The sequence below is a fragment of the Xiphophorus hellerii genome, chromosome 4 (genome assembly GCF_003331165.1).
Source record: "Xiphophorus hellerii strain 12219 chromosome 4, Xiphophorus_hellerii-4.1, whole genome shotgun sequence".
NCBI classification, from domain to species: domain Eukaryota; kingdom Metazoa; phylum Chordata; class Actinopteri; order Cyprinodontiformes; family Poeciliidae; genus Xiphophorus; species Xiphophorus hellerii.
The window spans coordinates 19,639,892-19,652,405 of NC_045675.1; the positions used below are offsets into that span (position 1 = coordinate 19,639,892).

General features: G+C 37.8%; 1 protein-coding gene across 1 annotated transcript in view; it reads right to left on the minus strand.

The window, feature by feature from the left end:
• The window catches only part of igdcc3 (immunoglobulin superfamily, DCC subclass, member 3), a 70,254-nt gene that overhangs the window by 55,555 nt on the left and 2,185 nt on the right, over positions 1 to 12,514 (minus strand). The window contains exon 2 of the mRNA XM_032561299.1: positions 7,291 to 7,596. Within this exon, the coding sequence (XP_032417190.1) occupies positions 7,291 to 7,596 (306 nt within the window). The remainder of the gene's footprint in view (positions 1 to 7,290; positions 7,597 to 12,514) is intronic.

A 12,514-nucleotide genomic window follows, 5' to 3' on the forward strand; every position in this document is an offset into this window, starting at 1 on the left:
AAGCCTCTGTTAAGTGTAGTGAAGCGCAGTGACGGGGCAGAGGCAAGATCCAGCCGAGTCAAGCCTGCAGTCACTGGAACACCAACATACACACCGAGGACAAAAGACCACAACTATTGCTTGTTTCGTTAGCTGAAAGGTCTAATAATGAAAGGCATGTTGGTTTGTTTAACTTGAACCTAAACTTCACATTAGCACAGTGTGTGTTGGTTAAAATCTGAGGATGTAGTTTTAATGAGGACAGGGCAAAGGAAGAAAAAAAAAAAACTCATTTGGACTTGAGTCTGCCTCGGCTAACCTTTGGTCTGGACTCTGCTCCGTCTCCTTTCACCTCTCACCTCTATTACTCTGGAATTTCTCCCTTGAGCCCTAAAAGGAGGCAGAAGGAATTTTTGGCCCCCTATTCATTTGTTTGTTTGAGGATTGCTAGGGTGGTCTGGAGACCAACAGAGACCTTAACAACAGATTCCACACAACCAGCAGAAAAGCAGGCTGATCTTGACTTTTTTACAACTCAATATTTGGCTTACATACTGTAATTGTTTTATTTTATTTAACTTCCAAGGATACAGAAAGTATATGCAATAAAGTTTTACAATATCTAAACTTTAAAACTGTGGGGTTTTTTGTTTTTTTTTTTACTTTATTTAGCTGGGAAAAAAAACTGATGAGATTCAAAATCAGTGTCCCGGTTTGGACAAACAAGTGCTAGGAACAGCGGTGTTTACACAAATACCCAAGATAAATCCACTTAGACATTTCATGAGACCAACAAGAAAGTCACTTAATTGTTATTCTTGTTCATTCAAAAAAATAAGACTGCTTTGGATATTAAAAAAGTGATTATAGGTTAACCGTGTTAATGATCAGCTGCATCCTAGATACATTTTAGAAAAGCAGCTGCTAAGAAAGTACTCACAGTTGGAAAAAAAAGAAAGGTCAAAGTTTGTGAATGCCAGCAGTCTGCATATCAAGCACTGACTGATTTTTTTTCCTCTCGCACAAAATGCGCTTCAGGTTTCCCTTTTGGAAAGATCAACCTGAGTTTACAAGTACTATTTGTCATTATACAGCCTAGAGAATACACTCATAGATGGAAACAATGTATAGAAATTAATGCATGATGCATGCATTAAAAAAGTTCAATATTTACATCACTCTTTTTTTCCCATCTACCTCCTCTGTAGATCTATTCACTACTTAAGGCTATTTCCACGAGGATATATTTTTAGAGCACAATACCAAATCTGCTCCACACAGCAGATCAACTGTCTCACTTTGAAGGCAGTAACAGAGTACTGAAATATATTTCTTCTGTGCGGAGGGGAAGTCTTGTTGGCACACTTTCAGCAAATAAGCAGCCCATGTGTAACTGTTTTGTTGATTATGCTGATGATTTATGGGAAATAAGTTGACTGGAATTCATGCAAATCAATTCAAGCCAGAACAGATCTCTTTCTGTCATCCAATATGCAGCAATATTACTTTTCTAATAAAACATCATTAGTGATGAATGCTTTTCATTTTAATATTTGATTAGCAATTAACTGCATAAAGTGACTCAAATTGTAATTACCGTAGCTTAGAAAATCTCTCTGAAGCCCTGCTTTAAATTTCATCCTATTCTACTCTGCCACATGAAGACATATGGCAGTCTAAGACAATAAGACTGCAGTCTGAGATCCCTTGGTGATTTTCCACAGCTCCAAGGTCAATGATGTGTCATCCTCAAGAATAATTGAGATTCACAGGGCTTCTTTCCCACAGGAGAGTTAGACAACTTTGAGCATTCGTCAATGAAAATATCAAGAACTGTCATGAAGGGTTCAGAGCAGCAGTTTACTCAGCTTCTTGACAATGAAATAACCCCCAGAGGACAAAATGCATCTTTACAGAAAATAGGATTTCCATTGCTCTAAACTTGACACCATTCAAAACCGTAGCCTTTAAATCAGAAAGTTTAGCCTGAAAGTAAACCGTTATTGAGGATGCAATGAAATAACTGCTTAGTATAGCAAGCAGTTATTGCTGCTTGCTATACCTCATTTTCTGGAACATGGCTCAGTATTGTTAAGGTAGAGACACAAAAACCTGGGTGGGTAGTTAGCCAAGTGCAGCAATGGAGCATTTTTACCCCATCCATCCACTTGTCCTCCCAACCACCAATCAACCCAGCCTTTTGGTTTTTTGCTAGGCAACAAGTCCAGGACATAAGTCTAGACTTCCCTCTATAAAGGTAGCTCTGTAAAATTTATTATGGTACAGTCCAACACATTTTTAGACAAGTGGCAATGTGTAGTCTACTCAGTGAGTCCAAGTCTGCTTTTCTATCCTATTTAGTAAGTGGATATGATTTTAAAAAATCTCTAGAGATGCATCCACAGGCATTACCATGATCAAATGCTCCAGTAACTTCTTTCGACGTGGAGCAGACACAGCTCTACTTTTAGCTCCGCCAAAAGGATCAAACTCCTTAACTTATCGTTAAGCCTGAGTCCATTTCTGCAGTTGCAATCTGGGACTGTTTTGTTTTAGTCATAATCCATCTCACTGCCATAGGTGAAAGTTGGAGGATACATAGAATGGCTTACTGAGAGCTTTGTCATTTATCTTAGCAATTCCTTCACTGGATCAGTGTGTACATTACTACAGACAAAGTGTCATGTGTCCTATCCTTGTCATACTCCATCCTCCTATCACTTAAAACCAAGACAAGATACTGAAAATCAAAATGAAGGATAGTAAAAAACTGAAATTATTCAATTTAAATGAGCTGCAGAGTAGATAGCAGAGTCCATGCCGAATATCAAGGATTAAAAGTAAATATAGAAAGGACTTACTATGAACAAATAAGAGACCTTTCCAAAGTCATATTTTCACTACCTCTCAATTTACCTGCCTTTGCTTTCCTGCAATCTATTCTACAACACACCAATGATAAAAAAAAACAAAAAACAATTGAGTTGGTCAAGATCCTGTGTCTCATTATTATCAATCATTCATACATTAGTTTGGGGTGCACTGCTGTAGATGGCACCTTCATTTACCAATTTTCTTTTGTGGCATTTCACAAAAAGCAATAAAAACATCTTTGTGCATTCTGTGGCAGCATATTTGTGACTTCTTCTACAGAAGAGCTTTCATGCTCTGCCTCCTTGGTACAAAACAAAAAATATCTATTAAAGAAAAAGCCTTTTTGAATCCATCTGAGTCAGACAGACAGATGGAGCATTGACTTCATCATGGCGGACCATTGTGAGTCAAAATCAGCACGCATACCAGACCTATGCGAGGAACAGGGGAACCATAAACCGTGTCCATGTGTACCGACATCCTGTGATGCTTACAGGACAGGAATACCAATGAGAGGAATGATGAGAGAAAGGAAAATGAAACAAGGATGGTATTTTTAACTGTGTAGGAAAAAAAGAAACACTTCTGCTTAACAAAAACAAAACAAAAACAAAATATAGTGGGTATTACTTCATGCATGCCTGAGCATAATCCAAACCATGTGAGAATAAAGAAGAAAAACTAATTACATTCAAGTAAACATCCATCCATTTTCAAATGTCATTACTATATTTGGTTAATTAACACGACAGGAGAGACAATTTGCTCCTTTGTGAGCAACGAGGGTGGTAAACAAGGGATTGAGGGATATTAGATTGAGGGTGGACTTCAACAGGCTGGGAGAAAAAGAACGATAAAAGGAGATGGCAGGGATGTCGCTCCAGTAATTTTCGAGGCAGGATAGTGTGAAAGCGGTCGGAGAGAGATAGATGGAGCTCACCACAAAACAGGTCCTGCCACGTAATCTGACATCAGTGCCACACAAATCACTTTCACTTTCTACTCATGATAAACCATCCGCAGAGCTTTAAGAAGTCAGATGTGACATCTTTGAGTGCTATCATTCCTGGAAGCATCCTATACTAAAAGGTACACCTTTAGGGGACTTAATTGACTCAAATACGATACTTATTGGTCACTTATTTCAATCTGCATGGATCGCAGGGTCTTTATTTAATCCATAAAAGCCACATTGATAAAACCACCTTCATTATCTCAATGCAATTTATCTAATTAAAAAATGCTGACACTATGTGTTCTGTGAAATCTCTCCAAAAAAATAAGACATGTAGCTAAGGGATGCTTTTCTACTGCTACAACAAGCTGTCATGGTGCGTTGCCTGGTGACGCAGTGTTTGCTATGGGGGAGGGAAGGACATCGGCTGGGTCCACTGTACGGGCCTTGTCATTCATGTGAATGATAAAGAGCTTCCTGAACCCGAGCTAAGGAGGAAGTAATAGAGGAAGTGAGGAAGACAGGGAGAGACACGCAGCAAGAGGAACCCACCATAAAAGAGATAACCTTTGGATGGAGGAAAAAAAAAAAGTTTCTCAGACCGACTACTGATTTATATGGGCAGCAGGGAGTCTGTCCAACACCAGCCACCAACAGCGAACCTCCACAAATGGTTGTCAAGCAAATGAAAAGTGAAATTTAAAGAGGGTGATGGTGTGAAGGGTCCGACGGAGGCTTTATTCACTGGGTGTGGTATAAAGGGGCTTTGGTAAATTGCACCACACACCGCATCACAGTGATACAAGTCAGAGCTTTGTTCTGGGAGAAAGTAAAACACAGTAAATAGCCCTCAAAAAGACAAGGCCAAATACATTAAAGCATGCTTGTCTTTCAGAAGAAACACCTGTCAAACATATTTCTTTTTTAATTTTAAAATCAGGAAGAAAAAAAAGACACAAAGCTCATGCAACATTCTATAATAAGGACTTGCAATTTTACAATCCAGCACATTTGAGCATAATCAACTTGGTAACATAAATAAAAATCGGAACAGGTGCAAGTATGAAACACGAAGTGAGGAATTTTTTTTTTTTAAATTAAAGAAGGAAAAAGACAATTAGTGAAAACTCTGCAGCAAAGTTATCTCTGCTAATTATGGATGATCTTTATAATTAAGCTCCATAAGGAATTCAGAGACAGCTATAAGAACTAAAAGGGGTTTCTAAAGCATCACAACTTTGAGACAAAAGAGCAAATTATTGGAAGACAAATATAAATTTCTAGCTTGTGCTTGGTTAAACTATACATAAACAATTTAGTCATTCTATGCTTTGACTAAAGAAAGGGTATCACAGTCCAAAATATCAGAGGTGAATAGTCAGAATGAGTTCCACTAATCCTCCACCAAACAATACAAGTCAAAGACAAAAAAAAAGAAAGAAAAAAAAACAGAAGCTCACTATAAAAGGAGAAATCAACATGAATTCTGAGATGTTGAATTTTTTTTCCTAGGGAGAGATTATTACTCTACCCAGCTCTTAATTAACACCTCCAAACCATATAAAAAACGTTTCTTTTAATATTACCTTTAAAGATTAAATATGTGCTGCAATTTCACGTTAAATTACAACACCTTAAATTCATGTCTAATTATTACACCATTCAGAGCCACTGACAAAACTCAATCACTAGCCAAGGACATTAATGTCACACTGGGTGACTGCATCAGAAAATCTCTACTTTATCATCATGTTTTAGTCCATCTTTCAACTACTAGCAAAATTGGTGAAAAATCTAATTTTATCATGGGAAACACATTTTGGTACCACTGGACAAGTAACCTTATTTTTTCTCACAATGAAAAAAAAATCAAACAAAAAAGTTCAAACTATTAATTTGACTACAATTAATCAGTATTATGAAATCGTTTTTTTTTGTTTTTTTTAAATCACTTCTCGCACTATTCTTGACTAGTAACATTGCTGCAATGAAAGAATTTACTAATTTATTTTGAGATTTTCTTTTTATACAACTGAAGCAGGGGTTCATTTTACTTTACTATAAAAAAAAGCATAATCATTGCCTGTAACTTGCTGACGCACAAAGCGTACTGCGTGTTTTCTACAACCAATTGATCTGACTCATGTTGCCTAATATATTTTTTTCTATTTCTTTTTTTTTTTATTTTTTAAAAAGACTTCAAAATTCATGTCTTAAAGGTTAGACGTTGTTTGACAGGAACCAACCGTTGTGCTAAAGTGACTTTTCCCTCTCTGTTAGAGACATCCATGCTAACCTCTGTACCCCACAGAGCTGAAAAGCTATACTGGCCACAGTGGCACAGCAGTATTCTGTCTACACACGGTCTAGGAATCAACAGGCTTCTGTGAGCTTTTATCCATTTCTGTCTCAGAGAACACAGCCTTAACTTGGCACAGTATGGAAGACTGCATTATCGCTTTAAGCTGCTGTGGATTGTGCATCCCTGATGCCTTTGATTTCAAGTGGGACGAGAACTTCATGCTGCGATATGGTAGACAAACCAGGCGGACTGAGCGTCAGATTGTCTTACAATGATCTGATAGAAATGAGGTAAAGACGAACCATGGCAACAAAAGCTTTGAACTTAATGAGGATCTTGAATATTTTCTAATAAGGACTTTGGTTGTTAGGTTGGCGAAAATGCATCTTGATGCCTGTACCAGTGAGTGGGTTGTTAAGTTGCTACAGCTTATTTCACTCTTACAAAGCAGTCTGGAGAGCCTCAGCATGAGTTCTTGTTAATGCTTCAGTCAGAGGTTTACATTTCCACGTAGCACCAGCATCAGAAAGTTCATTAAATTAGACAGCTAGACATATTAAAAACATGTTCATGCACAGCAGTACTCAAGTTAACTGGGACTGGTCTAACGTGACAGTACTTGAGACAATCTTCAAATTTACAGAAATCAGCTTTGATTTTTTTTTTTTATATATAACAATAATGATCTACACAAACCATTTCACTGTTTACTAGGAACACAGAATGGGATGAAATTTAAAGAAAAGATTTGGATCAAAATTGAAAATGCAAAGTAGTTCAACGTAACCTAGTACTTCCGGGTGTTCAGAAATTTTATCCGATTGCTAACATTTGCCTGTGACATGTAGCCTGATGCACCAGTTCGAGGCTAAGAAGCTAACCGGAAACTGCATACGCTAAAAACAACAACCATCCTCCGGTAAGAAACGAGGCTGCTGTTAATGTTCATTCAGTATTTGGAAGCATGACCAACGAACTGAACTTCTTCGTTCACGTCCTCCACTTCCGTTACTGAAACTACGTCATCGTTCACATCTTCTACTTCTTTTTTTTTTTTTAGCGGAACTGCACAGGAAGGCAATGGCCAGGTTAAGCGGGTAACAGGCATCTGGTTTGTTTCCACGAATGAACAAAATGAGCCACACAAAACACACACCCTCACATTGACAAAGCTACTTACTGGCTGCCTGGATTCGGGCTTTACGGCTCACCACTCGCCCAAAAGAGTTCTGGGCCATGCACTCATAGTCGCCTTCATCAGACGAGCCGTCGGGCTTGGTCTTTTGGAAGTGGATGATCAAAAGTGAGCCGTTGATGAAGGTGGCGTGATGGCGGTCCTGAGCTAGGAGCAGGCCATTGCGCCTCCACTGCGTGGTGATGGGTGGGATGCCGTCCACCTGGCAGTGGAGCAAAAGCGGCTGCTCCTGAACAGCAATGATGTCGCTGGGCTCTAGCTTGAAAGAGAGTTCAGCTCCCAAAACTACACCTGAAGAGACGTGCACACACAAAAACAAGTGTTAGAAATTTACTTTAAGACATGTATACAAAAATAAACAAAAACTGCAATAATCAAACTTTTTTTTTTTTTTTTTTTGCAAAATATAGCCACAAACTAACAGTAACATAACTAAAATTTTTGCATCATGTAATTTCAGTTTTACGCTTATTTTTCATCCAGTGTTTTTCTGGTTTACTAGAGTACTTTCCACTAGCATTATATCAAAATGATATGCAGTTACAATACGACTGCTGACAATGAAGAAAGTGTCATCCATTTAAGGACACAAAAAAATCTAGACATGACGGAAGTGAAAGTTCTTCATATACTCTGAAGCTTAATGTTGCATTATTAAATAAAATTACACATGAAATAATTTTGAGATGCAAAATATTGGGTGGTGCAATGTTGCCTTGCAGCAACAAGGTCTGGGCTTCAAATCTGAGCTGGGGTCTTTCCACATGGAGTTTGCATGTTCTCCATGTGCATGTGTGGGACTGTTAACTTAATTCCTCTTTCTATATTGTCCTTATATGTTAGAGTGTGTGTCCATGGCTGTGTGTCTGTGTAGCACTGAGATGGACTGACGTCCTGTCCGTGGTGTACCCTCCTTCTACCCAATGACCTCTGGAGATGGGCACTATCCAAGCAGACAGACAAGCATGTGTAGATAATGACTGGATAAAATATTGTCTGGCTGAGGTGGGAATGTTACCTCCACTTGTTGCCGCCACTGAGCAACAGGGGACTTAACCTGAGTAGTGCTGTCATTTAACTTTGAAAATGTATTTTCTGGGTCAAAACAGTTTGAGAGTATATTGTACCCCAAGTTTCAAGTTTGTCAACAAAATGCAATACATTTTAATAGTGCTTGACAAAAGTTGACAAAATCATATTAAAATGTATTGAGAGATGTTTATTGTTCTAAATGCTCACATGTACAGTACAGACCAAAAGTTTGGACACACCTTTTAATTCAATGAGTTTCCTTTATTTTCATGACTATTGACATTGTAGATTCACACTGAAGGCATCGAAACTATGAATAACACATGTGGAAATATGCACTAAACAGAAAAGTGTAAAACAACTGAAAATACCCCTTATATTCTAGTTTCTTCAAAGTAGCAACCTTTTGCTGTGATTACTGCTTTGCACACACTCTGCATTTTCTTGATGAGCTTCAAGAGGTAGTCACCTGAAACGGTTTTCACTTCATAGGTGAGCCCTGTCAGGTTAATAAGTGGGATTTCTTGCCTTATAAATAGTCATGAAAATAAAGAAAACCCATTGAATTAGAAGGTGTGTCCAAACTTTTGGTCTGTACTGTATGCTTTTCTTTAAAAGTTAGGATTTGCTAGATAAATTGTGCTAAAAGCTTGATTGTGAATTTTCTTTGAATTGCTTCACGCTATTCTTGCACACATCTAATCTTTATCACTCTGCACCATGTTCCTGAACTCTCCCATTAACTTTGAGCTGCACAAACATTAAGACGGCTCGCTGCTAACACAAGGTGCCACCCTCACTGCAACTTCCCAGTCTTGTACATTTAATTGCAATGACAATTTAAGTCTATAATAATATGGGGGACCTGATTTTGTGTATTTGTGGATGTAAACAGTATGGCATGACTCAGTTCTGTAAAAACGCAGCTCAGTACGCCTTCTTGGCATCATGTTTCAGCCACTGATGGACTAAGCACCATCAGGCTCTGCCCCAGGCCCTGGAATCTGGTGGGACGGGCTACGGGAGGGCAGAGGAAGGGGGGGCAAGGCACCGGGGTCAAAATAGAGAACCTCCGGCCAGATCCACTAACATTCCAAAAGAAAAGTGCTTCCCCTCAGGAACAGGCAACCTTTTCACTGACACGCCCCTCTGTGAAGAGCACATGTAAGAAATATTGCTAAGAGAGAAAAAAAAAAAAACTTCCCTCATGATTGCTCTGTGTCCTTTCTATATGTGGTCCCTTTCCTCCCTTTTTTTTCCACTCAGAGAGCACGGTAAGTAAAATGGCCATGAGACTACAGAGACATCAGTGAGCAACAAGGGGGTGTTGTTAGAGAAGTATTTAACCCTTGGATGGCCTGGTTCTGGCCTCAGAGGTCCAGAAAGCAAAGAAGGCTGTCAGCCAATTACAAACAGAAGCCGCACATGTGGCTAATTGTTTTACCCAAGCGATGAGGACTGTTACCGATGCAGAACACTTCCAGATAAAATGTAATTCTTAGTGTTTCTTTGATAGCAATAAATTAAAAGACCGACAGCAGATGATGTTACTGCAGTAAAGGGAAAAACAATGTTGCTGTTTAGGCATGCCATTCATTAGAAGCACATTAAAAGGCTTTTAATGATTTTGTTTTCAACTCAACTCCGAGTATATTCCATTAACGGGGAAAATGTGACTGCACTGTCTTTCCTGATGAATAAAGCATGTTGCCCGAGTGACCGACTAATGCAAATATGAGATCAGGGTGGCTTGAAGGTTACAAACAGCACTGGGAGAAAATGTCAGAGAAAATATTACTGAGCACAACAGCTAATTATAACCCAGATCCAATGAGATAAGGAAACAATAAAAAGGTTGCGGTCATCTGTGCGTTATGCACATCCAGGGATTGTGAGAAAGGGGGAGTGCGCAGATGGAGATTTGGTGCACAGCTGTAAAGATGCCAGTTTGAAGCTGTACAAATGTGGGTATTCTTGGTACATACGGACAAATATATCAGTACATATACAATACTTTTTATTAAATGCATGAATGTCAGATTAGCAGACAAAAACACGCGAGAGAAAGATTGACTCGGTATGGCTCAGGGTGGCGCCTACCAACTACTACTGAGAAATAAGTGTTGAGATCTGACACATAGATTTAAAGCTACACTCAGAGGAAAAAAGGCATAAATTTACAAGCATGTGAAGTTAGCAGGCAGGGAGCCAAGCTGAGAGATCAAGATACTCCACAGGATTCTGACAGGATGCAGTGTGAGGATATCTTACCACCTGATGATGCAAGCAACAATAAAGCTTTGAGATATTTCTACCACGTTTTGAATTTAGAGGTAAGATGTATAGAATTTTGTTCATTCAAACTTCCTTTAATTTGAAATCTCTTTTAAAGTTTGAGGGTTTTCCAAAATACTGAAAAGTCTCCACATATTTATCTCTTAATGTAAAAATATGAAATGAAAGCAGCATACGGATCGGTCATTGAACTTTGAATATCTTGCTTTGTTTTTCTTTACCAGTTTGAAAAATAAACCTCCAGCAACAGAAACATTTTTATAAAATTACACTAAAACTAAATGTGGATGGAAAGGGGTTAGAATTCATTAAATCAATCAAGATGCTAAAAATCAATTTTTGCTCTTTACGTCTTTGTTTAGGCAGTATAGGCTTGCATAATTTGGGTTTTGGAGACCAGGTGGGTCCTCATGTCGTGTTTGGAGGAGTGAGTTCAACAAAATTAGAAATGTATGAAATTTATGTTCAAAACGATGCATGTTTTGTGTAGTTTTCTAATTAATATACTCATTGAGACTCTGTCATTCTATGTCTTTGATTGGTTCACCCATATGAGAACAAATACTACAAAGTGATTACAGCTTTTTTATCAAAAAAAATTTGTTTTTTTTGTAGGAATTTAATTTTGTTTCTTTTCTTTGTGAATTTTGATCTATGAACCACTCTTAATTGCAATAAAGAAGAGACACGGAATTATTGCTGCTTTTAAAATAAGGAAAATACCACCTCCACATAATCAGCATTTCTTTCAGCTTGTTCAGTAGGACTTCTGTTTTAGGTTCAAGTTCATGAATCAAACCACAAATAACATTCAGCTTTAAAGAAGCTAATAAAATGAGCCACATAACAACTCAATTTCTTTTATATGAAGTCAATCATTTCTGGCTAAAGGGCTGTGTTTATCCTTTTTCTGCAAGGGAGCTATACATGTTATATTGATACTTACATTCTCACTATTGGCTCCCGCTTGATAAATAATTAATCAATACTCTGGTGTTCTTCCCATCTTAAGCCACATGCTCTTTAAATTGTTCACACTGTGGCTCTGTTATTCTGGTAGATATTCAGAGATGATTGTTCCGAAGATAATTTAATATAACGCAACATGGGGGTGCGGAGGAATAAAGTTAATGATCTGGAGATAAAGTAGGCCAGCTGCTTCACTGTTTACTTCCCAACCATTTATGCTCTGTAGAGTCAGTTATATAACAGCAAGAAATCTAACAGTTATAAACTAAGCTGAATGCCCCAGTCACAGCTTATAGATGACTCCAATTTTCAAGCAGTTAAGGTCACTTGAGGTTACTTTAGATTTACATATGACTTTAAAATAAATTTTTTTTATAATTTTGGTTCCAAATAAATACAGAAAACATTTATTCTTGCTGTCGTCTCCAGTTGTCTAGATTATTTTAATGCTCCTAGTATCTATTTTAAGGTTTCCAGCTTATTCAAAGTTATCCTAAACAGTTGAACTAGGAATTCAGAGCATATTAATCTGTTTGTAACTGTGTTGTCTTTTTTTTACTCTTAGCAATAGTATATATGTTTTTGCCTTTTGAAGATTTCCTACAAGTTTGTACAACTATTTAACATATATTATGGTATTTTTGTGGCGTTATGGTTGACTAATTAATGTTCCTTTTCATGTATGCATTTTTTTTCTGCACAGTACTTTAAGCTGCATGTATTTGTATGAGAGGTCCTTCAGTACTAAAGAATCCCTTATTTCCTACCTATATACTGGCATGCTTATTTCAAGTGCATTCATGGCACTTGAAATATATTGTCCTACCAAATAGCACTTTCAAGCAGTCCTTTGATAGCAATGTGACACACACAGATATAGCAATGACAGTGATGATTTGATCTGCTGTAGGCC